Source organism: Haemaphysalis longicornis, unplaced genomic scaffold (assembly GCF_048455015.1).
Source record: "Haemaphysalis longicornis isolate Haplotype H1 unplaced genomic scaffold, Haemaphysalis longicornis Haplotype H1 scaffold_8, whole genome shotgun sequence".
In the NCBI taxonomy this organism is placed as follows: domain Eukaryota; kingdom Metazoa; phylum Arthropoda; class Arachnida; order Ixodida; family Ixodidae; genus Haemaphysalis; species Haemaphysalis longicornis.
Window position 1 is genome coordinate 107,408,357 of NW_027526445.1, and position 27,806 is coordinate 107,436,162.

General features: G+C 46.4%; 1 protein-coding gene across 1 annotated transcript in view; it reads left to right on the top strand.

Annotated features, from left to right (window-relative positions):
* Positions 1 to 10,113, top strand: part of LOC144150159 (uncharacterized) — a 72,389-nt gene extending 62,276 nt beyond the window's left edge. Inside the window, exon 13 of the mRNA XM_077681999.1 lies at positions 7,412 to 10,113. Coding sequence (XP_077538125.1) covers positions 7,412 to 7,606 — 195 coding nt within the window. The 3' untranslated portion in view covers positions 7,607 to 10,113. The remainder of the gene's footprint in view (positions 1 to 7,411) is intronic.
* Positions 10,114 to 27,806: the final 17,693 nt, after the last annotated feature.

Consider the following 27,806-nt stretch of genomic DNA (forward strand, 5'->3'; position numbering starts at 1 on the left):
ACGTCACAGTCACTGCTTTGGGGTTCTCTGAGTGTAAAGCAAATTTAAGCTCCGAGATAATTGAACCAACAGCACGGGAAATTATAAAACAAACTTCCAGTCATGTGCGAAAATTAAAATGCAAGCTAAATTGCCGCAAAGGCAACCGTGCGATCGTTCGCAATGCTTCCGACAACCCGCGCGGCCGAAGGGTGTCCTCCTTTGACGTCATGACGGGCGCAACCAATCAGGGGCGTCAAAAGACGAAAAGCGCGCGTCTTTCAAACGGGGCCGCGCTTTTTGCAAGATAAATGCCACTTGGACTCATGTACAATAAATTGCAATGTGTTATTCGGAATCAGCGCGCAAGAAACTATATAGCTGTTAATCTAACTCAAATTTTTTGGAAAGCGCTTCAGCTTCCCTTTAAGCAATCTGATACATTTGGAACGAGCCGGTCAAGATGAACTGTGATCACTGGATACACTCGAAGCAGCGCTGCGGGATGCGCGCGCAGGTTCTGTTACAGGAGACGTGGCGGAAACTCCATGATTGACGGGTCTAGAGTGAACTTTCAAAGGTGGAAGCTTTTGTCGCTCATTTGTTGTTTCATTCCATATGTAGCAATCATCGCCTATTTTTAACTTATCATGAAACAGACCTACTTTCTTTCCCTCCAGCTTATCTGATTTAGCGCTTTCCCATAGCAGCTTTCTTTTCTGGAGTGTGTGCTGAGTAGTCATTTTGAACAAATATTTTGGTACCTTTTAAGTTGGAAGCATTTTTTAAGACGTTCATCTTTTCGTTGAAGTTTTGAAAGAACAAGATGACAGGCCTATTACCAATGTGTTTACCGAGTCTGTGAATCCGACCAACACATTCACAGACTACGCCTAACTTCTTTAAAAAAATTTCAGTAATAACTTTTCTTTTTAAATCGGATTCTGTTTCGTTGGGAGGTTCAGGGACACCAAAAACTACCAGATTAGATCGTCTGCTTCGGTCTTCCAGGTCAGGAAGTTTGCGAGTCTGGAAGCTCATTGAGTCTTTCTACCTCTTGATTGTGTTTTCATGGTCATTTAGTCAAGCGGTTTTTAGTTTGAGTTCTGTCATGTGCTCTTCTATCGCAGTGAAACGAGTCTTGAGTTCAGCAATCATTCTTTCCGTTTTGCACGTAAGGTCGGCTAGTTCACTACGCAGAAGATTTTGTCCATCCAGAATTTTAGACAACAGCTCCTGGTTGGTAGGGCCGGGATTCAGCTCAACATCACCGCAGAGCAATAACCGGAGCATAAGAAAACATTCATACGCAATAAACCAGCATTTCCGTGGGCACGGCAGAACTACAAGACAACGGCAGTCACTTATAACAGAGCTATGAATTCAACTAACCTTCACGAAAAAGAAGAAAGGCTTGGTCAGAGCCATGCTTGCGCAAGACCCACCATGCCCACTGAAGATGAAGTGCTGAGGCCGCTGTTTATAGGGGAACAGTCCGTTGACGTCACGGGGCCAGATGAGATAGGTGATTCCAGAAGAAAGAAGGGAGGGGGAGGTTCCTGCTGCAGCTGAAGTTGGTGCAAGGGTGGTGGGATGGCGCTGCAAGGCTGGCTGCTGTGTGCTGCGGTTTGAAGAACGGGGAGCAAGAAGCCATGCACGAAAAAGAAGAATGGCTTGGTCAGAGCCATGCTTGCGCAAGGCCCACCGTGCCCACTGTGCCCACCGTGCCCACAAATTTGCGGTTAAGACCGCGAATTTGTTCTGAGTGGGTATTCAGTATTCTTGTCCTCACTCTTTTACTGACGCGGGTTCGGGTTGCGTATTTTACCTTACCTCACCCTTTCCTTTTTTCTACCGCCCCCAATTCCGCTCTTTACGCTCCTGTTGTCACTGCTCTTACAATTGCATTCTTTGAACATCAGCACTTTGCACGGTGACTCAATTGTCACAAATCGTCAAGTCGATTCGGGCTTCATTTTCACGTTGCAGCCTTTTTACATTGATTCAGCGTTATTTCATTTCCCTGAAGAATGTGTTCCTTATCTTCATCTTTTTACTCACTGCAAACTAAGAAGTCTATCTACTCTCGAAGGATTTGAACAGCACGTTAGCCTTCTTGTTTCTTCTTGCTGTTGCGGTGGTGCCATCACTACTGTCTACTTCGCTCTTACCTTATTCATGGTCGATTTGGTGTCCCCGTAGGAGTCGTACAGAGGCTCACCATGGTAGACGGGAGTGGGATCTTAGGCTTGCACAAATTAAAAGTGATATTCACAACTCTCACACTGTGCGAAACAACGTTTTTTTAGTGAGTGGTACTAAAAAGAGCTGTCACAGTAAACGGTAAATCACACAAATTTGATTTCACGTATGATTCAAACCTCCCATGAATACGCCAATTAACACTCGGCCCTCAGTCCCCAGCGGCTGCGAAGCAACTGACCACGGCGGCGGTCAGACCTGGGACGCAGCAGAGGGTGCTAAGAATCCCTGGATCCGGACAGGCCGGCAATGGAATCTGAACCTGGCAATGTTTAACGCGCGAACCTTATCTAGCGAAGCTAGTCTCGAGGTGTTGTTCGAGAAATTAGAGGGCATTAAATGGGATGTAATAGGGCTTAGCGAGGTTAGAAGGGCAGGCGAAGCCCTTACGGTGCTGAAAAATGGGCACGTCCTATGTTACCGTGGTCTAGAGGACAGAAGAGAACTGGGAGTGGGATTTCTAGTCAATGAAAGCATAGCTGGCAACATAGACGAATACTATAGCATTAACGAAAGGGCAGCAGGTCTTGTAATTAGGCTCAATAAGAGGTACAAGCTCAAGGTGGTGCAGGGCTACGCGCCCACATCCAGCCACGACGACCAAGTAGTGGAACGATTCTATGAAGATGTAGAATCGGCAATGGCTAAAGAAAAAACACAGCATACCGTAGTTATGGGGGACTTCAATGCTAAAGTAGGCAAGAATCAGGCTGGAGACAAGGCAGTTGGGAAGTATGGTCTGGGCTGTAGAAATAGCAGGGGGGACCTCCTAGTTGAGTTTGCAGAACGGAATAACCTACGCATAATGAATACCTTCTTCTGTAAACGGGAGAGTCGGAAGTGGACCTGGAGGAGCCCGAATGGGGAGCACAAAAATAAAATAGACTTCATTCTATGCGATAACCCTGGCGTCGTGCAGGATGTGGAAGTGCTCAGAACGGTAAGGTGTAGTGACCACCGTATGGTAAGATCTCGAATTAGGCTAGATTTGAGGAGGGACCGCAACAAGCTAATACGAAAGAATCTGATAAATGAGCTAACAGTAAGACGCAAAGTAGAAGAATTCAGGATCGCGCTGCAGTACCAATATTCCGCCCTTAATGAGGAAGCCGAGCTTACGACACAGGAAGCCAGCGACAACCTTACACGCATTCTCACGGAGTGTGCAGTAGAAGTAGGGGGCACTATGGCTAGACAGGATACTGGTAAACTTTCACAGGAGACGAAAGATCTAATCAGGAAACGGCAAACCATAAGAATCTCTACCGCAGCTGACAGAATAGAACTAGCCGAGCTCTCGAAATTAATCAATAAGCGCAAGACAGCTGACATACGGAAGTATAATATGGATAGGATCGAATACGCTGTAAAGAACGGAGTTAGCCTGCAAGCAGTGAAGAGACGTCTTGGCGTGGGGAAAAATCAGATGTTTGCACTTAAGGATAACCAAGGCAATGTCATCACAAATAGGGATAAAATAGTCAGAGTGGCCGAGGAGTTCTATAAGGATCTGTACAGTAGCCGGGACATACAGGATAATGCCGAACGAGACAGTAGTTCAGAGGAGATAGACATCCCACCAGTAACGACCGAAGAAGTAAGGAAGGCTTTGAAAGAAATGAAAGGGGGCAAAGCACCTGGTGAGGACCAGATAACAGCCGACCTCTTGAAGGATGGCGGCGAAATTGTACTTGAAAAACTGGCAAACCTGTATATGCAATGCCTAATGACTGCAATTGCACCGGAATCTTGGAAGAACGCGAACATCGTCCTAATCCATAAGAAAGGCGACATGAAGGACTTGAAAAATTACAGGCCGATCAGCTTACTGTCAGTCGTCTACAAGGTATTTACCAAGGTAATCGCTAACCGAATCTCTGCAACCTTAGATCTCAGTCAACCTAAAGAACAAGCAAGGTTCCGTAAAGGTTATTCAACAATGGACCATATTCACACGATCAATCAGGTGATAGAGAAGTGCGCTGAGTATACTGAACTCCTATATATAGCCTTCATAGATTTTGAGAAAACATTTGACTCACTCGAAACCCTAGCAGTCATTCAGGCATTACGGAACCAGGGGTTAGATGAGAATTATGTAAGAATACTAGAGGATATCTACAATGGGTGTACAGCTACCATCATCCTCCATAGGGAGAGCAGTAAAATACCTATAAGGAAGGGTGTCAGACAAGGAGACACGATCTGTCCAATGTTATTCACAGCATGCTTACACGAAGTATTCAGAACGTTGGATTGGGAACAGGTGGCAGTAAGGGTTAACGGAGAATACCTCAGTAACCTCAGATTTGCTGATGACGTTGCCTTGCTCAGTAACTCGGGGGACGAATTGCACAGCATGCTTTCCGCACTGGGCGAACAGAGTAGAACCGTGGGCCTGAAAATTAATATGCAGAAAACTAAAGTAATGATCAATAACCTCGGGACAGCACAGCAGTTTGAGATAGGCGGCGAGGCAGTGGAAGTGGCAAGCGAATATATCTACTTAGGCCAAGTTGTGACCCCAGATCCCAACCATGAGGCAGAGATAATTAGAAGGATCAGAATGGGGTGGGGTGCATATGGCAGACATTCTCAGATAATGAATAGCAGACTACCATTGTCGCTGAAGAAGAAAGTGTATTACAGCTGCATCTTACCGGTACTCACCTACGGGGCAGAAACTTGGAGGCTCACTAAGAGGGTTCGACTTAAATTGAGAACGACTCAGCGGGCAATGGAGCGGAAAATGATAGGTGTAACATCAAGGGACAAGAAGAGAGCGGAGTGGGTCAGGGAGCAAACTAGTGTTAAAGGCATATTAGTAGAAATTAAGAAGAAGGAATGGACGTGGGCAGGGCATGTAATGCGAAGGCAAGATAACCGCTGGTCATTAAGGGTAACAGAGTGGATCCCTAGAGAAGGCAAGCGTTGCAGGGGGCGGCAGAAAGTTAGATGGACAGATGAGATCAAGAAGTTTGCGGGGATAAATTGGTCACAGTTGGCACAGGACCGAGGTAATTGGAGAATAATGGGAGAGGCCTTTGCCCTGCAGTGGGCGTAGATAGGCTGGTGATGATGATGATTCAAACCCCTGTCTCCTGAGGGGTAGCCGCGAGTGAGGTGCAACTACACTACCTCAGCATGTGGCGAGCGGTGGAATAGGAGTTAACTCAGCGTGCGTTCGGTGACGTCATATCACTCGGCATGGAATCGTGACCGCCGGTGAGTAGAAAAGGGGCACCCCAACTACAGAGAACTGTAATTCTGTCTTGTTGTCCTGTCTCCATGGTGGAACTCTCTCGTCGTTTGGTAAAACAACGGCTCGCTGTGATTCTGCGTAAGTTGTTGCGTGAAGGGTTGCCGGTCTGTCTGTCGAAGGAATTCGCACTAGAAGACAAGGAAACGATAGGGGAGGGGACTAAACAAAGTGTAGCGGTAGAAATGTTTCTTAAATTATCGCACCATCGACGGGTAGTTGGGTAGACATTTCTCGGAAAACACCACGTAAAACCTCAATGAAGTAAACAGAACTCCAAGCGCTGTATCACCAACTGCTAGGCCAGGCCGCAATCGCTTCGCCCTTAGCGGTCGAATGTCGACTTAAGGGCTCCGCAGAATTACTTCCCTACTCCTGCTTGGCTTGATCACAGCGGTTGCGACCCATTTGAAAATTATTAAACTTACGCCATTACCTTAAATCTTCATCTAGATCAGGAAACCCACCTCGGAGCCCTTCATTCCTACCCTCAATGCATCGGTAGCAAGAAATACGCGGGCTGTTCAGCACCTTAAAACCTTCACTTGTCTTTGCAACGTTGCTTAATCCCGGCACATGTGATTTACTACAGAAGGTGGGTCTAATGATACGGCTAAGTTACCCTCACTCCTCACTGTCCTACCGTAACACATTTCCCGATTCAACCTGTCCGCCCATAGAGTGTTGGGACACTCTTCTGTATTGCTGACCCCGCTACCGTAGGGCACATGTGCTTTAAAGACAGCCGCTCAGGCCTGAACCAGATGCGATAATTTGTATTTGTAAGTGCATTGCTATTTTATTCTTTACCTGTTGGTTGTGATCAGCCCCTAGGTAAGCTAACTTGGCGAGTCCCAGCGTGAATTGTCCAGACAAAGCAGCAAACCTGTCAGATCAGAGTCCGAAATGTTCAGTTACTTATTCCAATTACATAGTCGGTGAGGTTAACTGGAAATGATAAGCACCCACGACGACGTGCAGTGTAGCTCTTCCGTGTTCGCATCGAACGTCTTGCTGTTAATTAGCCTACTTGGGATACCAGCGACGTGCATAAACACGAAGATAGAACTTGTTGGACCCCAGAAAATTGGCGCTGGAGGTTGTTTTGCACCGATTCTACCAAAAGAAAGCATTTATTGTACATAAAAAAACGACTGAGGCATCCATTCTAGCACAAAGCTTGTTCCAACGGGCCGATGTCCAAGAGCGCTCCCAAGCTCCCGCATTCCAAATAACATCCAAGAGAAATGACTTCGAAATACTATATAAATTTTGAGTTCTGACGTAGTAAAGTTTCTAGGTGTTGGGCGACAAAACAGTGACAATATTAACAGGGTTTAGGTCTTGTTAACGGAAAACGGAAGGATCTTTGTTCTTGCATTTCTGTAGTTTCTAAAAAAGTGCAATCCTTTTCTACAAACGCCGTGGAAGTTTTGTCGTAGCCCAAATAGCAGCATACCAGTCTGCAGCCCTCCTGCTGGTGAAGTACTTATTATTAATTACAATAAGTTCGCAGAGCTTTTTCAACATGCCGTGTGCTGACGCATATGCCGGGATTATGATTCTTTTAAGAATATTGGCATGTCACTACACCGAAAAAAATGACCAATTCTTGTTAATACAGCCTCAAGTTTTTTGCTGTCGGTACGTTTGCAATAATTTGCCATAATTAATTCTCAAGACGCATAGGAACTACCTAATTTCATTGCCAAGTAAAGCACATCTTTACCCCAAAAGTAAATAATTGCGTGAAGCCGTTTCTGAATGTTCATCTTCTCCAGTTTGAAGTGCATCGTACCTAAGCTGTTGCATAAATTAACACTGGTCGTCATATTTCTATATTAATTAGGCAAAATGCCCTTGAAGACTCATCGAGTAAAATGGCAATATGAATGTTTCGCTTTCTTTCAGAGGTTTGCGAAACAGCTTGGCATTCCGTTCATGGAGACCAGTGCCAAGAATGCAACAAATGTGGACGAAGTCTTCCAAACAATCGCGGCATTGATAATAAAGCGGATGGGCCCCCCAAAAAGGAGGAAAATTACCGGCAGCGGGGAGAACTTGACCCTTGCAGTTGCTCCCAAGAAATACCGCTTCCGGTGCTAGCAAACCACTTCTGCGTTTCCTCGCCTTACATAAACAGAGTGAACCCTTATTTTCAAAGCGTTTGATCGGTGCTACTTGCCCCTATTCATTTTTGGACTTCTTCCAGACGTACACATCTTGTGCTCGTATATGGAGTACGCGGAAGCAAAAGAATGCTTTCCGCGTCTGGCACCACAAGCGAGACCACTACTGTCTGCCGTAGAAGACAAAGGCAGCCCAGTGGGGCCACTGCCATCATAGGAAATGCCCCGCTTCCCATTTAAGCTGCAGGAATGACCATGTCGCTGCTGCAAAAATTACACATATGAAGAAACATGGGTGTCTAAACTATAATAGTCGTTCAGGGTGCTCGTGCTTTCTATGGAGAATTAAGAAGAAATGGCTAACCTCTGCAAATAAAGACGGTACATGCTGTAACATCTAAAATTTGCTATCCATTGTTGACAGAAGCGCCGATGCTTTCACAAATGCCGCCAGATACCAGCTTGCGCTTCTTCTAAACAGGTGTATCGCAAACGCGAGGGCCGATGTGGCACATTTTCAGACCCCAAGTTTAATGAACAATCTTCATAGAGCAGCCTCACTCTCACCTAAAAGTGGATCACTGGAGTACGCTTGATAATTACATTTTAATGTGCAAGCTTTATATGGCTTACTGAGTGAATGTGACGATGATGATGATGCTTAGCGGCTTTCTCTTTGTAACGGGGTGGCGTTGCGCAGCGACCTTAGTCGTAACGCCACTCTACAATCAGCTCGCTAAAAAAAAAATCGAAGAACGCCTACTTGCAGTGCGTCTAGCGGTGGAACGGCTACTGGGACCCCAAGTGCCAAGAAAGCGTAGCATATACTTGCAATTGTGTATTCGGCAATGTTTAGTGGGGGGATTTTTAGTTTCATACGAGGTAAATACACAGAGTTGCTAACCCACAAAGAGTAAAAGCGGCATATGTGAATGAATTAAGCCTATAGTCTGCGAAGTGCATTTACGCTCCAAACGAGAACATAAATATAAATGCGAATTTCGGGTATGCGTAAGCCTCAGGTCCACACCGGCCGGCACAAGTAGTGTAGCTCCTAATGCAGCACAAAACGGAATGAGGCGTTCATTGTGGCTACAGCGATGCGGTCACACCCAGCGCCAACGTCGAACGACAGCCGCGGCATCATCCATCGGCTTAGCAGTCTCTACCAAGCCAAACGGTTATACATGGTCCCCCGTTTGCTAGAAGCATGCGCTGGACTATTTATAACCAAGAGTTGTGGTTAACGTTTTATGAACTGTGAGTGTTTTATTTTTGTGAATAAAAAAATAAAATGATGTCATGAGATCAGCACGACGATTGAATGCGGCGCAAATATTATTGCCTCATTTTGCAAAAAAGCTACTTTGTGTGGTTGTTGTTGGAGCTGAAGCAGTGGTCATTTTCCGGTCAATAAAATGAGGCCGCATTTAAAGAATAAACCAAGATATATTGTAGCTTAACTGCTCACTTCGGAGAAACTGTCGAAACACAATGGTACTCAGCCACTTCTGGCCCCTCAACGCATCTTTTCTTTACCGCGCGCACATCTAACGCTCTTCTCATCCATTTTCTCTTCTACCACGATAAAAACGGAGGATGTTTGCTGAAATTAATTCAATTTTCCCGCGTTCCAAGGTTGGAAACACCTAGCGGAATCTTTCGTAACTGTTGAACTTCGAGCAATGCAACTAGGTTTACAAGTTCTTTTTGTATTTTCGGTCAAAATGTTGTCTAGAACGCCTGTTACTATTTGCTATCGCCAATATACACCAGACATTTATTTTCAATTTAAATAACGCTGCGAGTGCCAGTTGTTCATTGAGACATTACCTCAAATATGCATCAACTTTTTTTGCTCAAAATTGTTGAGATATGAAGTAGATTTCCATATTTATCCTTGGGAAAAGATAGGCCGATATAATCATTCCGTGCCAAGATTCTTCTACTTTTCGATTCAAGGGTAAATATATAGGCACAGAAGACGTATGCAGTGGAATTGTTTCGGATTTCTAAAACACAAACCTCGCCACCTTTCTAGACGGTGAGTTTGCCCTCTTGGGTAAGGAAATGTTTGTGCGACCTCGGTCTACCGATTTGTAGGGGTGTCGAAAAAACGGGTTATTATTTAGGTGAGTTTTTCAGATTTGTGGTATTACGGATATTTGTTTTAAAATGGGTAATTGGTTGTTAGAATTGGTTGTCATTGTGCCACTGTATTCATTGTGACATGAACAATACCCTTGTGCCGCAAAATGATGCATTCTTCTAGCGTACACTGCTGTACACTTGCTTCCGTTGCATGTTGATATTTCCGTTGCAACCAACTGTAAATACTTTCTGTGTTAATATTTCTTTCTTAAAACTTTAAATTGTTTGTGTGTTTCTGTAAGCCTCTGTAACTGCTAGCCTTAGGGCTGTGTTAGTTTTGTTTAAACGGGCGCTGCACTTGTTTCCCTGTCTCTTGTTGTCACTGTGTGTCAACCATCCCTTGCTTGTTTGATAATAAATCAATTTTATTAAACCAACAGACAGGCCGATGTACATACCTACCGACTTACAGACAGACAGTCAGATGGAAGGAGCATACTTTACAGCTTTGAGCAGTCCAACAAAGAACACCGTCTCTAAAAAGACGTGTGATCCGATCGGACTATACCTCGGTTCGACCGAGTAGCAGCCCAGTTATATTCCAAGTGTGCTATCTCCAGACGTTGCCGGCGTAGAACAAAAGTAGTTCCATGGTTGTAGTTTCTTTCTTCGTGGCACGTACACACTTGGAGAATTGGTCGGGAACGTGGAGCTCTTTAGGCAAGTGTGCCCACTTCGCAAAATTCACAAATAAAAAATTGTAAATCTAAAAGTTGGAGCATAAGTGCGGACCGTGTGACACCTACACGCAATGGCGCTCGAATATAATGTGCGCACCATCCGCACAGAACACTCACTAAAGGGAAGCTTTCGCATGTGCCAGTTTCCTTGATTACGTAGTTCGCGCCGCAAAACGAAGAAAAAAAAGCTAATAAAATGACGCTTGCGCGTTGTAGCCGAAAAGAAGTCAGTCTAAGTAAATCGCATGAAAAACAAAAAAAAAAATAATTCGAATAAAGAGATGGTAACATGGTGTAGTAAACAAGTTGTTTAACGGTTGAAAGGATAAATTTATTATCAAGAGATCTTGGTATCAATGATACAACGTAACAACCAGAAACAATTAAACAAGTGCAGTGCCTGTTGCTACAAAACTAATGGAGCGCGAAGGCTGCCAGTTACAGACACTAACAGAAACACATAAATAGCTTCAAGTTGATTGTAGAGACAAGATTAACATACAAACAATTTAGAGTTGATTACGACCAAAAGATTAACATGTGAGGTAAACAATGATACAAAAACGGTTTCACACGGATTTGGGACGAGAGCAAAGCTGGTGAGTGTTTAGTTCCGAGGAATTTCTATTTCAGAGTTGAAGAATGTTTTCGGAAAACAAAATGAAGGAATATAAAATATTTTTAGTATTATCAGATAACCTGCCAAATGAATTATAAATTTTCGGACAGTTGCCAAATTGCTAGTGTTATTCGCAAATAATTGATCACCTAATTAGCGAATGTTGGCTAATAATAAAATAATCTATAAAATAATTGATCAAATAGTTAATATTTTCAAATTATTTACATTCACTTCACGCCGAACCGCTGATAAATACAAGATAAATTTTTATTATCGTGCCAACGCAAAAATGACACGTGATGTAGTGTCGAGCGTTTCGATTAGCATTAAGTGAATTAGGTTATGGAGCACTGGGTTAGCAAACACTGGTTTCACTTCATGGACGCCCTCAGAAGTGGAGGCTGCGCCCCACAAAAGTGTCATAGAACATCTACGTTCAGGACGCAAAGTGAAGGAGCGGAGCGTTACTTCGTCAGGGAAAAGTTTTGGTGCCGAGTTTCTGCGTTCGCCATGTGCGCCATCGAAGAGCTCTAGCTCTGCTGTGCTGACAATACAAGCAGAAAAAAATTTTATACGGCGGGGGGGATCTCCCTATCCGCACGCCTCACGCGAATAACTTTTAGAATTGTCCGCACACCTCGCGCGGATAACGTTTGAAATATTCTGCACACCTTGAGCGGATTACTTTTTAAATTGTCGGCACGCCTCGCGCAGATTGCTTTTCTAATTGTCCGCACTTCTCGAGCCCCATTGCAGCGCTGCTTGGATGCTCTCAGTTCTTTTTTTTTTCCGCTGAATTGGGCCCCAATCTGGCGGTGAAGTCAGCGATACGAGGTGGAGTGGTCGAAGTTTTCGAAGTGGTGTGCGCGTCTCGAGCGCCTCATTGTTCGCCTATGCGTGTGCTAGGTAAAATATAGGTCACATCAATAGTTATATGGCTAGCTGTTCGAACTGTTTTTCATAGGGCAGTGGGTTTGTAAACGGGCGAAGTATGCGAAATGGCCAGCGCAGTGCTTCAGATTCTCCGCACTGCCTCTGTGTTCCGCAACAGTACTGACTTCCTCTGATGGAGGCAAAAAGCGAAAACGCCTGTTTCTCATATACTTAATCTTAATCGGGATTAATCCTGATCCCCCCACTACTGCACGCCTCCTAGCCCACGTGTAGTTTCGGCGCTTTAAACGCAAAAATTTGAATTCTTGAATCTACCTTATGCACCCGCAGCGGTCTCCTTCGTACTGAAAAGTTCGGTCATCACCTCGGAGCAACCGGGTCGCGTCTGGCGCTCGTACGCAGGCCGCGGCAAGGATTATGCCTGGATATTTTGCCGGCAGCCGGAATTTTTCCGCGACTGTTTTTGTGCCGGCAGTGTCTTCCGATGGGCAGGCTATTTCTATGACGTCAAATCTGCAGTTCCGTTTTCTTTTTTTTTCTTCTGTAGCCGGCTCTCCCTATACTGGCATTATCGGCCCTGTTCTGTGTTACCGTCGCTACCGTCTAGTGTCGCGGCCGCTTTTCTGATGGAGGCGAAAAGCAAAAACGCACGTGTGTACGAAATTTCGGCGCACGTTAAAGACCCCCAGGTGGTCAAAATTAATCCGGAGCCCTCCACTACGGCACGCCTCATCGCCTGCGTTGCGTCGGCGCGTTAAACCCCACAATCAATCAATACCGTCTAGTGTCACTAGCTAACTTACCTAGGGAGTGAGATTTTGCTTCAGTTTATCTAGTCATACTACTACCGGCTACGACAGGCGTGCGCTCCGCATCTCCTAGCTGCATGCGCGCGACCTTGAGCTACGACTCCACTTGATGCCACTGCCCTTGCTAACAGGAAGAAAGGGCTGGGTTCGTCGGTCGACCACTTTGTCGAGGCCTCCTCATCGGAAGTAGGGAGCCTACGCGGACTAGTGAAGTGCATGGAGACATTTCGGGGCCCTTATGGCAGAACTGCCGCGAGCTCCTGTGACAGGAAATTGCCAGCACGAAACCACTAAACCGCTTCGGATCTCGTTCCAAATATTCTTAAATTACTTCAGGAAATCTTGTTCTGCAGAACACACAAATCCCGGGACTGAATGGCCGCCCATGCCTGGTTCTTGTTAAGATTCCGTACTTTATTGCGCTAGTGCAATCCCTACTGTCTAATGCGCGAATAATTGTGCACGTCCAGCACACACTTAATTGCAATGCCAGCACCCTTACCGACGATTGACCCACCGCTCTGTTGGCTGTGTAGGCGTGAAAATGACGGACTAGAGGCCTTTAGAGAAAGAAGGGGGACAGAACGCGCGCTCTGTCTCAGCGCGTGTCCTAGCTAGCTGTCCCCCATTCCACTTTTTTTCCATCTTTGTCCGGTCTTTCCATCATGAACAAGTACCAACTAGCCCGATTGGCAGCCCTTCGGCGTGATCAGTGGCCGGCATAGATAACAGGCGCAAAAACTGTCGCGCATAATTAATCAAATATTGCGTAGTCGGTACTTTAGTCCGTAGAGGTATTCACCAGACCGTTATTTGCTGCCGCCCATGTATCGTAAGGCAGTGCGCTCGCTTTCCACAAAAAAAGTCCGCCATCTCCATGAATTAAATGATGATGAGAGGGGCGAAGCAAAAATGCTTATCGGTAAAACCGTGAAACATTTGCCCGCACATCATATCAAGACTCGGCACGTCAAGCTTTCTACCGCTTCGTTGACAAGCCCGTCGACGACGTCGAAGTTGGTGATGGTTATGTAGGGGTTGTTTTGGACGATGAGAACCTCCATGGGTAAGTTGGCGAATTCGGTGTGTCACATTTTAGCCACCTTGGCCGTCGCCTTCTGCAGAGCGTCTTGTGTCGCGTGCCCCCGGTACGTGTCTTCAGCTAGCAGGCGACGAACGACAACCTTAGCAACGAACGCGTTGAACGTTTTGTCCTCTTCGGCCAATCTTTGGTTGGCCAATCCCTATGGGGATCCTGCCACAATCATCTTTAATGTGCCGTGGCGTATACAGCAACAATGAGGGACGGGACAGGGCTTGAGCAAGAGGAGCTTCGCCCCTAAAAGTCCAGCTGCTTGCATAATTAACAGCACCAGAAAATTCCGGTTTCTTGCATAACTCCCAACTGTCGAATAATGCCTGCAGCCAGCCTTTTCTGCTACAGTAGTTTTGCCGGCACACTGCCAGTTGTAAGCCAGTTGTGACGGCAGCGCCATCAATGTGCCGTCATAATTCACGTGAGAACAAAATGCCGGTATCCGGCACAATATCCACTTCCGTTAGAAAAAGCACACAATCAACAGTGTCAAACCAAAAGAGTAATTGCTATGAATGAGCTTTGAGAGTAATTGCTGAGAGTAAACAAAACACTTGCGCCGTTTACACTCAGCAACGACATTTTCATATGAGACAAATAGAAGTAATTAAAGACGCTTAACCAAAAACTATTTTTGGTTCATCAGCGCAATAAGGTACAACATACTTTTGTCGCATGTGCGTACGCTTCTATATATGATAACTGAGTGGTTTTGTGAGTGGATAAAGCAGCTGCACGTGCTGGGTTCCAAATTGATACTAAATATGCTCCAAACGGTTAAAACACGCCGTCCAAAGTTTCGCGTCGTCATTCGAATCCACAAGTTGATGGTAAATTTAACTGCAGAACACAGCTGCAAGTACGAAGAATAATAGCAGCACTGCGCCCCCTTCGCCCCTCCCCAAGCTCCTTCGGCACACGGCACTAAGAAAAGAAAAGTTCAAACCTAGGTCACCTAGAACACGCTCGCGACAGGCAACTTCGACCACGCTTCGCCGACTATTCACAGCAGGTCATAGTCTTCAAGACTGCAACCCACAGCGCAAGGCAAAGAAAAAAAAAGAAAAAGAAACTGGGCAGCTGGCCACTCGTTCACTCGGGCGCTGCAAGACAGCTCTAGGAGTGCTAGGTGTGCGTACAATTTTAAGTGATTCGCGCCAGGCATGCGGACAGTTTTCAAAGTTATCCGCGCTAGGCGTGCGGATAGGGACAGCCACGCCGGGGCCACGACACAATAACTGATTGCTGCGAGCCCCAAGCGAATGATAAAACCTCACTCCCCAGTCAGCCCGCCCTGTTATCACATATTCCCTGTTGTTTTGCTGCGCCGTGCTATCATTTTTGGCGAGCTCCCAAACACGTCTCGTTGCCAGAGTTTAGATATCACTCGGCCTGATTTTAGCTGCATACCGGCGCTATTCCCTTTTCCGCCGCCGTTTCCAGTTGGCATGGTTACATCATTTCCACAGAGAACCCCGAACATGCGCTGAGAGGCCTGGCAGCTTGATACGCCCAGTAGCGACAAAAAACTGTTCACGGAGCCCAGTAACAATATCGCGTAGAAAATATTGTTCTGCTACCCTGGGGTGTACTAACACTGTAGGTAGCTGACTGCATCACAAATGATAAAAAGGATCCGCTCCGTCCTTACAGACACGCGACAGTTTGGTGCCATTGAATGAGATTTCAGCTTTAGATAATGTCCCTGAATGCGAACGCATGAAAAGGAATATGTACGTCAAAAAGGTGAATCTGTACGTCCAACTACTATTGGCTTGGCTTTATTACTGAAAAGAACTATATGTCGAACCACCCCAGTTTTCATCCCGGTGTCATCGATCTACTCGGTGCCACTCCGGGACTCCTCCTCACCACCGCTGACACCTCTCACCTCTTTCACAACTAGTTTCTTGCTCGCCTCCACCAATACCACTTTGGCAAGTTGCGCAGTCGGCAGCTAATAGTGGTAGTGCTGTTATCAAATGATTGAGAGAAATAAACAGAAGCACGAATGGGCGTAAAAAATGCACTGACGACTACTACACTCCCTGATACGAAATTTGTGCGGTGCGCAACTGCAGTCATCTCTGTCACGGCGCATTTCTCCTGCGTCTCAGGAAGTGTTCGCGTGATCAGCGAACGCACGGCGGCGTGCGCTACTCTGCTGCTACCTCGCAGTGCGCCGCCGCCGCCGGCCGGCATGTTGCAACTGGTGTTTGAACAGCCCGCTCAAACGTCAGGTGGTTCGGATTAGCCCCACACAAGGGAGCAGCGAGCACGTTGCTGCATATCGTGTTTGAACTTCCCCCGCAAACGTCACGTTGTTTGGATTGCGGAGAATGCAACACCGTCTGGGGAAAAGATTCAGGGGGAGGGCGCTACTTGGTGGCGACGCATGAGACGTGCGAGGGAAAGGCAGTGACAGAGATGGCGCCATATCCGCACGTGTCGTATTTCACCTCACCCTTCGCTAGACGCTCCACTCCGTTTTCTTTCTTCCGTCGCTCCTGCGTTCGTTCACTCAGTTACACAGACATAAACAGACGCCGCTCCCGCGAAGCCCAGGTAACGGCTGCCTAAAGGCTGCCCATATTTCCTTTTCAGCTTGGAAGGCCTTTCGAGCTACCTTTTCGCAAGTGTCATTCACGCCTAAGTATACGCCATCACCGGTTACCGATTTATGCCTGCCGGGGTAGCGGGTAGAATAAAGGGGGGGGGGGGGGGTCACGCACACACAGATAGGCCACTTGCCGCTACTGACGAAATGCCGGTTGTGCTGGTGGGAGATTTTTTTTGTCAAAATTACATGAGTAAATGCGGTTAGTGGGCTGTTGTAATTAATCGAGTGGTTGATGTGTGGCTTAGTGTGTTACACAGACATCGTACACAAACAGTAAGTGCATACGAGGGGGAGGAAAAAGGGCCCATCTCCCCGCGAGGGGGACTCGAGTAAGTGCGTCGCATAGGGGGTGGGTGTATTGCGTTAACGTTTAGTGTTTGCGGAGTTGGTGGTAGTGAATGCATTGTATCAGCAGCTTCTTGACGTAGTTTGAATGAGTCAAGGATATAAGGCGCGATCGTAGCCTTTCATTCTGTATCGGTTTTGTGGCGTAGTGGGAAGAGCACCATGTACCTCGCGTTCCGCCCACAGGTAGTGAATGCGTTGTATCAGCAGCTTCTTGACGTAGTTTGAAAGAGTCAAGGATATAAGGCGCGATCGTAGCCTTCCATTCCGTGTCGGCTTTGTGGCGCAGTGGGTAGAGCACCATGTACCTTGCGTTCCGCCCGCAGGGTCGTGGGATCGAAACCAGGCGCCGGTAAGTATTATTTTTATATAGTGTAGGGGGAGGGGCGCGGACCTGTTGTTGAGAGCGAGGAGGGTAGCGTGATGCGGGAGAGGAGGAGTGGGGGAGAGGGAGCACCTGAAACGGCTGTTGCGGACGCCGAGGCACGCCGACAACGCCGGAAAGAAATGCTCTGCATTTAAAACGGACAGCCACATATTTGTTTACGCTAGAATAGAGTTTAAGTGCTTCCATGATTTAAATCGTTATGGGGTGGATGCATGCCATTGATTTTGAGGAAGAAGAGCAAGAATTGAAGCGTTGGCCGGAAAAAAGCGCGAATGGGCGCAAGAGCAGCAGAAAGCTGCGGGTGCCGCCGTTACCGCCTCAAGATCAGGTTGTCGAATAGAGGCGAACCCATCCCGGATGAACAGCAACTTGCCCGCTTGGAACACCGGCGTGAGTATATCACTTTTTCAGAGGGCTTTCAGGGAATATTTTCGACCGCGTCTCTAACTTCTAAGCAGGCGCACATGACCGTTTGCCGGTTTAGGCTTGAGCCGGTTTGTAGAGAAGAATAGTGGGAGGGAGGTGGGGGGGGGGGACATGTAAGCGCAGCTATAGGTTTCAAGCCCGAACTGATAGATGGTATGACCATTGTGCTGGTGCGAGGTTTATACGCGGACGTTAAACGGCACAAGGCGACCTGTCCGGAGTCCTGATAGGTAGAGCGGATTGGGGTTGTATGTAAGGCTATATTCAGACTACCGACGCATAATCTGTATCGTGATCTATTTACGTACAAAAAAACGGCACGTCACGCAGATCGGTTGGCTGAGGCGTGAATTGACGTCATTCTTCCAAGTTATTATGACAGTTGTGGCAACAGTCTGAACCCGGCCTTACCCAAACAGTAGGATGCTTACGACGCCGGAGGGACACAGGAAGGTCCAGGCTTATGGGCAAGAACAAAACTTGGATCCTTCAGGGGTTCATTCAGCTAATTGGCTAGGAAGTATGCGCCATCACAAATTACGATAAACGTGTTTTGTTTCGTACAATCCGTCGTCTACGTCAAGCTTTGCAGGTCATTTTTGTCCTTTGATTAAAGGGTAGTAATTCTTGTTGCATTCTTTGTGGAGTACGGCCATGGCCAGGGCCATGTAAAGCCTTGCATTTCCAAAAAAAAAACAGATTTGACGGTAGTTTCCTTTTTAATCATTTTAATAGCGTAAATGAAAATTAATGTTTATACAGTATTGCAAAGAACAAAAATGAGAAAAAGGTAGCAAAATAGCGATATTGGAGGCCCACGTAATCACCTTCATTTTGTAAAAATTCAGATTTGGCGAAAGTAACATCTGAAATTGCTATAATAGCTTAATTGGACATACGTGGTCGCACAGAATGTTGAAAAACCAACCAATTGTAAAAATAAAAATCGGGCCCATCTCCCCGCGATGGGGACTCGAGTAAATGCGTCGCATAGGGGGTGGGTGTATTGCGTTAACGTTTAGTGTTTGGGGAGTTGGTGGTAGTCAATGCGTTGTATCAGCAGCTTCTTGACGTAGTTTGAATGAGTCAAGGATATAAGGCGTGTTCGTAGCCTCCCATTCTGTGTCGGCTTTGTGGCGCAGTGGGTAGAGCACTATGTACATTGCGTTCCGCCCGCAGGGTCGAGGGATCGAAAGCAGGCGCCGGATAGTATTTTTTTATATAGTGTAGGGGGAGGGGTGTGGACTACGACTACGGACGTCAACGCGGGTGACATCGTGAGTTACTGAAATGCTCTGCATTTAAAATACGAAAAATGGCGAACGGCGAATTTTTTTTTCATTTCCACAAAAATGGATATTAAGCGGAACTAACGACTTTAATCGGTAGGATACTGTAATTGGTGGGGTATAATTTTGGAAAACCAAGACATAAGTAAAATAGAAAAAGATAGCTGACATGGGGAACCGCATAACACCCTTTATTTACAGGAAATTGAGAATTTGCAGAAGTAACACTCGTAATCGTTGTGTTAGCCTGATTTGAAATAATTGTTCCGACAAAATTTAGAAAAACCAGGAATTTGGCTGCGAAGAACTTGCACTCTAGACAAGCAGCTAAGGAATGATGCGTATTAGTAGACAATTCTCCTAAATTCTGCGATATATTTTGCATACAGCTGACCAAGCCCGGCAGCCGCACGGAAAAGGCAGTTTATTTTCGCCATGTCCCATCGCTTCAGGTCAAAGCTTCTTGTCCCAGGCCCCAGCCTCAAAACATTTCTCTAGGTAATGTCAATAACGCCTGCTGTTCTCACTGCAGGCATTATTTACCTAGGGCGTCTTTTATACCCAAATTTGTCATTTTTTGCACAAGTAAGATCCCCTAGGGAATTCCTGCAAGCACGGATAAAGTTATAACAAATGCGTCTCAGCCGTTGAAGAGGTTGCTTTCGATTAGTGTTCACTTCCTATTAAAATTGTTCTCGAGCAAGAATGACGGCTCCTTCACGCACAGAATGGCCCTGTTGGAGCTACTTTATACAATTTCAAGCCTTGCCTGTGAACGTTTGCACAGCATAGACCAGCTTCACGTAAAAAGAAAGCATCTTGACGGAAATTGCAAGTCGAGGGTTTTTCGAATGTTTCAGTGAACGGAAATGTGCGAAAAAAAGAATGCTACTTGAGAAAGCAGATATGGCGGCAATATGATTTACTTACTTACGTTGAAGTTTGCAAATCTAAAAAGCGCGTATTGACTGAACCGCTGCTGGACGGTATTACAGGTACTGATCGGTGCAGTACGTATTGATTAGCGCGGGAGCAGTCACCGGTCGCACCGCGAGCGAACGAAAGCTGGCGAGGTTGTGTAAGAAATTTAGCACCACCTTACGGAGCGCGCCGACCCGCACAGCAATTTTCTGCAGGCTGCCTGTCACTGTCACAGGCTGCTATGGACAACTGCCAACTGACCGCTCTTGGGCAGCTGAGCCGCTGAGCGACAGAACCAGGGGGATGCAACAACGCCGTTTTTCTGTCCCGTGGCAGCAGCGATCCTAACGTTTGGCGGCTCTACTACATATTAGCATAAATAAATGTTGTGGTTGGATTTTATATTTATTACCAGGTTATTAATTACGGTGTTTTTATATGCAGGTGAACTTAAAAGTTGCAGTTCAAGATTGCGAAAATACGAGCACCACCCGGAGTGGGAAACGGAAACCGCGTCTTTCTACTTCGCACCGCTGAAAAGGGGCGTTTCTTGTCGTGCCCACCAGTATGCTACAATCCACGGTGTTCGGAAGGCTGTTTTTACCACCGTAAAGTTTGTTTTATCGAAAGAGACGCTTGAATAGATTCGCGCTGTCATCACAGATAGTGCTGTGCTGAGTGGTGTCACAATTCTTCACGCCAGGCCAGCATAAGATTCTTTTCGATCCTGGCGGACGAAAGGTACGATCTGCATGCTGCTCGTTTTGCTTTTCTATGCTTGCACGGCATAGCAGGATTCGATTGCAGCAGAAGCTTTATTTTTTAAGTAAACATAGACGCAAACTATTTATTTATTACAATCTGATTGTCTTCTTTGCCTCTTGAATTACGCATTAAATGCGCCGCAGAGCATCTGGTAATTAATCCAATGACTACATTAGCTACACGCGTTTGTTTATACGTGCGTCATTGATTTAATGGGTTTCGATCGTGTGTTTCGCATTATGACTTAAATGAATGCACGGTATGCAGCAAAATGTATTCGTAGCAACATATACAATAACCAATAAAACAGTGTGAGCTTGTCTGCATATTTTTCTTACCTTTTAATTGCCTGCGTTGAGTTTCTTTTCGTAGCATGCGTTGTTGTTGTTGCTCTTGTTATTCTTAATAATATTGTGAATATTCTAATTATTATGAGTATTATTGTTATCTTTATTATTATCAGCCTCTCTATGTCCACAGCTGGAGGAAGGCATCTCCCATACATTGTTGGCTCAAAGAGTGGGTCCATACGTTCATATTATGTTGTTAGCATTATGTTGACTAAGTAGTGACTACAGAAACTATTGAACTGCGTTTCAATTGTGTGTTCTCCATTTTATCTTCACGTGAATCTATGGCATATAGCAGAATGAATTTGTAGCAATAATTATACAAACTAAGCAATTACAGTATATGTTTACAATACAATCATAACTATAATTCCGCCACTTATAATTTATAATGCACGCTTCAGTTCCGTGCATCGAGTTTCAGCTTTAAATACAAGGACTATATATTCATGAGAACGCAGTTACAGCTGTAAGCCGATCAATAATTAAACAATGCAGGCTTAACCTGTGCTAGTAATTTATTATAAGATTTTAAATAAGGTTTTTATAACCAGTTTACATCATGGCCCGAGAAATACCTGAGGTATACATAGTGCGCGAAAGTATATATGCATGAATAATTTTTTAGAGACCCTGGTGTGGGATGGGTGCCTGTTTCTGCAGAAATGTATTTGCGATTAGTAGGAAAGGTGGGTCGTTTCCACCGAACATTATGATCGCACAATTGAAAAAACGTATCCTCGTCTCTTAATATTAAAGCTGATTTTGATTAAAAATTTGCCTTTACCATTGGTGTTGTCACAAGTCGTCTTTGCAGCCAAAATCAATTTAAGAAAGAAATATTCCTACGATATCAGACAACGTTTATTTCGAATACAGATGACAGTGTTCACTCAAAACTACCGTATGTGCGCCTGAAAGCAGCAATAAAGATAGTATTTATTCTAACCCAAATATACACACGTGCTTGTTTAGGTTCAAGATCTCGCGTTTTGCTGCAGTGTGCGAGAAGGCGGGACCTGACTCATTTACCACCTCGCCAGATCTACAGCAGCTACCGGCTGTGTCCTGCCCATTGCACCAGCTGAGACTACGCGGACCTTCGGCAGACGAGGTACTGTATAGATATGCACTGGCTGGATACCTAGTTACTAGCTTGCGGCCGTATGCCATACACTTTTGTATGCGACTAAAAGGGTCAAATATCCAAGTTGTGTTTTTAGTATGATTGGTACTAGGCAATAAAAATTAAAAACACTGTGCTCTTTATTCTTTTCTAGATTGTGTATACTAAAAAACCAAAACAACGTCGTACTTAGAACAAGTGGTGCAAAAAGAAGGGGACGCGCAAAACTTCATCAATCAGAACGAAACAATTGCCATTTTGATAATGTGGCGGGTTGCGCAACAGTAACAAGGTCATGTACTGGCCATCTGAATATCTTCCACTCGCTCAATTTACCTTTCATGTGCGTCCAAATTGAATTTTGCGCTAAATCGCCCCCCCCCCTCGCTAGGCTTTTCAGTCCACACCAAGATGGCATCTCCCAGTTTATAAAAAACAGGGGTTTGTACGGCGCTGCGAGCGAATATCGCGTCCCAGGCATGGTCTAGGAAGTTTCACTCCATTGACAGATCTTTCAGGTGCGGAGCACCATGGGACACACAATGTCCGTCCGCGTCCTGTAGCGTACCATTTACAGTCGCAAAAAATCACACAGGCACCGGGAGGATTCGCGCCGGTGTCTGGTAGACCAGCCAAAGTTAGGGTCAGTCGTCTTACCCACTGGGCTACGAACGTGAGTTAGTACCCGAGAGCCAAATGGCTTACTCCATCGCCTGTAACGGTGCGGAGTACATTCGTACCTACCAATGTCCGTCCACGTCCATACGTGCGTACACCACCATCAAGCTATAATCTGTGCGGAAACTACCTAAAAGGGTACAAGAACAATCCAAAACACTTGAAAAGAGGCAAACACAACCTAGCAACCAGAACACGTGCAAAAACACCGCTCTAGTCAGGTTGTGATCAAGTTGTAACTACATCCAACAACGCTAGATGGCGCTACGCGTAAACACGAGATGGCGCCGCGGTGCATGGCGGATATAAGCGGGTTGCGTAAATCACACACCCTCTTCCCGCCATGAACGGAAGCGAACGTAAGAAGCGTCACGCCGCTGCTCAACGTCTACGAAGACAATGAGCTTCCCTCAATACGAAAGCGCAGCAAGCGGAGGCAAAGCGAATAAATTCGAATAACGGTCGGTGCACAAATCGGATGTCACCCGGGGCGCAGCTTGGATGTCATTTCGAGTACCCGTAATCCGCACCCTCGCCATCATCCATGGAGTGGAGATGCTGCCATATTTTCATGGGATCGTAGATTCGGAATGTTGAAAGTAAATGGATAGTTAAAATGCTGGGAGTTTCTATTCCGAAAGTGTAATTGACTCGGACGCTCACCTAATTCGATGTAATTAAATTTGTCTACTAGTGCGAATGTTTTTTTTTTAGGGAGGGCAGGTCAGCTTTCTAGATTTGATGAAATTGCTAGCGATAATAGCAGCGCTTGTTTACTTCCACAATGCTTACAAGCTCCCGTTTTTTTCTGAAAACTGCCTTTACTAAAAATGCGAGATGGTTAGTGAAGGCTCACGTTGGTTTCTATTACGCTATGCTTGGCAAAGTTCTGGTGAGATTTTATGAGTGCGTTCCTAACTTGCTAATAAGTGTTGTGCAAAGATTTTGCCGAACAAGGACCACAAAGCAGCAAGAAATTTTGTTAAACACCTACGTGATCGTACACTTAAAGCCACGGAGACCACGGTGGAATAGAAGGCTCACAGGTAGAATTGATAATTAGCAGCGAACGAACTAACAGCCCGTCACGTCTAAAGTTATGAATGACAAGGTACGTTAAATCGGAAACGCTTTCAATGTTCTCCGTTTGGGTTGGATCAGCCTAGGGATTCTTGGTGCGAGATTTGTGTGCATCCAACAAAACGCATTCTGACAGGCACGTGGTGGCATGTCTTTTGACCTGCGCCGTAGAATCTGCTTCAAATATTTGGCAAATTTTCTCACGTTAACTAAACCAGCGCTTTGCAGTTGAGACCACGGTGGGAATATGGTATTTGTCTCGAAGTTCTGGCTCCCATCCGCAGCTGGTACAATAAGTAGGCAATTCGGATCCTATTATCGCTTGCGTATAATCCAGGGTATCTTCTATTCGTGCTGAAAAGCTCCGTGACAGACAACAAGCCTTTGTCAAGGATAAATGTCGGATTCTCTGTCTTTCGTCATCCCCGGGACCCAGCTCTTACACATGTTCCTTACTGGGCGAACCGTGTGTTCGGCATGCTTTCGTAGACGCCATGGCACACGATTGCCTGGTAACCGCTGCCTTGGCGTGTACTTATCACACAGCGTTAAACGCTGCGGTTACGATACCGTAAGTCGTCTACCTAGCCTGTTAGAAAAACCTACTGTCTTGTGTGATGATCTCCAGGCGCATGTATCGAAATAAACTAGTGGTATGATGGTTGACATTATTACTGGCTCAGTGGTAGCTATTCTTGTTTTACATTGGATGGCGCGTTGAACCAGCCTGGCTGCATGAAACCATGGCGGTAGCGGCACCCATCACTATACGTTCCCCCTCTGTGCAGCAAATTCTGCAAAAAGCAACAATTTTTTAATGGAACGCATGTGGACTTGGTCGGCGGCTTCCAGACCTCTGCAGATTTGTGCAAAAACACCAGTTCCCCATTGTTGCCATTTCGGAGTCCCGCCTTTCCACATATATACGGCTATCCGGGTACGAAGTCCTGCGATCATCAACCGGTGTGGCAAAGACGAGAGTCCTGCTATGCGTGATAAACGACCTCCCATTCATGCAACGCATTCTGCCGCCTAACGCGTTGAACAAATTAGCAGCTATTACCGTGCGACACGCAGGCGTTTCCTTTACTGTCATCGCTGCGTATATTCCTCCCCACGCATCGCTGAACACTCAGCGCCTGGAGGACATAATTCGTCGTAAACACCTCCACACATGCTCACGGGGGACTTCAATGCTCATCATCCGTCATAGGGAAGTAAGAAAACGACGGTCAAAGGACGTCGCCTGTTGGACATTGCAGACCGCTTCAGTATATGTGGTTTTAACACTGGGCAACCAACTTTTTATCGTGGACGAATGTCAAGTGCTATGGACGTCACGATGGTTTCCTCAGCATTGTCAACGACCGCAAGCTGGTATGCAGACATTGAGTCTCATGGAAGCGACCATGTACCAACTTACATTATTGTCGACGGTTTGCCTTCTGGTCGCCGTAAATCTGCCGTTCACTTTGTCAACTGGGGTTACTTCCCCACAGACGTTGAGACAAGTGCTGGGGACTTCTCGTCATACGACGACGCTATTAACAGCATCGCGAATACGCGGTGGTTTTGCAGCAAAACCGCGAGCCTGCCAAAGAAGTATACAGTGGCTGACGTCGAGTATGAAAATCTCAGGGCGATTCCTAGAAGGGCAGAAAGACGCGCACGTGAGACTTCCGCAGTAGAAGATATACGAGCAGCCAGACGCACGAAAAAGATCATTCAGAGACATCTCAAGAAGCTTGCCAAACGTGAATGGGCGTCTTTTTGTTCGAAGCTAGACCCTCGGAAGCCGCTGACAACGATATGGAGTTTAGTGCGTGGTCTCCGTGCACCGCGAACTCCGTTGCACCCTTTTAACTCAATTTCTCTGCGAATGAAAGTAAGTGACTTAGATGTCGCTGAAGCCTTCTGCACTAAAATTACTGCCGCACCGGGGTCTTCACCAACGGTCATTTCCAGGGCTGCGAACCCATCACCGAACAGAGCCTACACGGACGAGCCGTTCTCTATTGCAGAACTTGAAGCTGCTCTGTGCTCAGTTAACAAAGCCTCTTCTCCGTGCCCAGACGGGATACACTATGCGGTTTTATGTCATCTAGGCGGAAATGCAAAGCGGTGGCTTTTGTCAATATTCAACCGCTCCTGGGAGACCGGCCGTCTTGAGCCTGGGTGGAAGCGAGCTCGTATCGTGCCAATTCTGAAACCTGCGAAAGACCCCACGGATATTGATTCGTGTGGGCCCATTGCGCTTCTAAGCTGCATTTGGAAGCTCATGGAGAAGATGGTGCTGCTTCGCCTAGACTAGGATCTGAATGATAGAAGTGTTTATCCGTCGCAGATGTCGGGCTTCCGCAAGGGCCGGAGCAGCATTGACGACGTAATTGCCCTTGCAACACATGTGAAGCACGCAAAGATCGAACGGCAAATACCCATTGCAGTTTTCATTGAAATTAAATCGGCGTACGACTGCGTTCTCCATGAAGCTGTCCGCACAGCAATGAAGTCTGTAGGCATCGCGGGACGAATTTACGAGTGGATGTCTGATCACCTCTCTGATAGTACCATCTACATGTCTGGAGCGGATGCTGAGACATCCCTCCATAACGTGACCTTTGGTGTCCCTCAGGGGGGGGGGGGTATTGAGCCTGACTCTTTTTAATATTTCAATGATTGGCCTTGAGAGATGCCTGCCGAAATAGGTTGAAATCTCCATGTACGCTGATATCTGTATCTGGTGCTTGGGCCGCAACAGGCGTGTGCTCCAATCGAGACTTCAGCGTGCAGTAAGGTCAATTGATAACTTTTTCGCGACACGCGGCCTCGCGATATCACCGGTCAAGTGCGCGGCCATGGCCTTTACAAAGCGGGACGTCTCAAACTACCAGTTAACGGCCCCAGGCGTACCGATACCATATGTATCCCATCACAGGTTTTTGGGTGTTACCTTCGACCGCCATCTGACATGGACGGCTCACATCCGAAGCCTAAAAGAGAAGTTAACGTCATTCGCGCACATCTTCGGCATGCTTTCCAACAGCACTGATGTGTGTAGAGTCAGTTCTCTTTTACGGCTATACGACGCCCTCTGCGACGGCTTACTTTGCTGTAGCCTCCCAGCTGTGACTTCTCTTTCCAAAGGGAATTCTAAAATACTAGAGCGGTTGCAGGCCCGAATACTGGGGATATGTCTTGGTGTCCCGAAGTCCACCTCCACAATGGGAACCATGACACAGAGCAGACGGCTTCCGCCCACTGTTTTGCAGGCAATGAAGCAACTTCGCACGCGCCTGCGCGTTGGGGCAAGGCAACATGTGCATACTCTTGCTGCCGCCTGGGCCTCTTGTGTGCAGCACGCTATGCCCTCCCAGTGTTAGCATTAAGCCTCTTCTCCTCACCATCCCTGGCTATTTCCTCCTATGAAAAGTGTCACCATGGTACCTGGATTTAAGCGGAAGGTGGATATACCAGCCCCGGCTCTTAAGTTCTTTGCCTTGGAGCATATTAACAACCAATACAAAGGCCACACTCATGTGTACACTGATGGCTCAGTGACGGCTACATCGTCGGATCTCGTTTCCTTCGTCGCTCACTACCATCTGCGCCCTATTCAGCCACAAGTCCTCGATGACAGCTACTGAGCTGGCTGGGCTGCGCGCTGCTTTTCAGTAGATTCTAAAACAGCCGGCCAATGAATGGGCTGTATTTACAGACTCCAGGTCAGCACTCGAAAGATTGAAGTCGCTTGCTTCCAAAAGAACAGCTGGCTTGGGAAATCAATCTCTTGCACTTACAAGCCGTACAAAGGGGACACAGCGTAGATCTGCAGTGGCTTCCTGCCCACTGCGGAGTTGCCGGCAACGACGCAGCTTACAAAGCCGCCTCATCTGCCCACAGTCTCTGTACTGAAGCTCTGCCGATCCCATTCACGAGA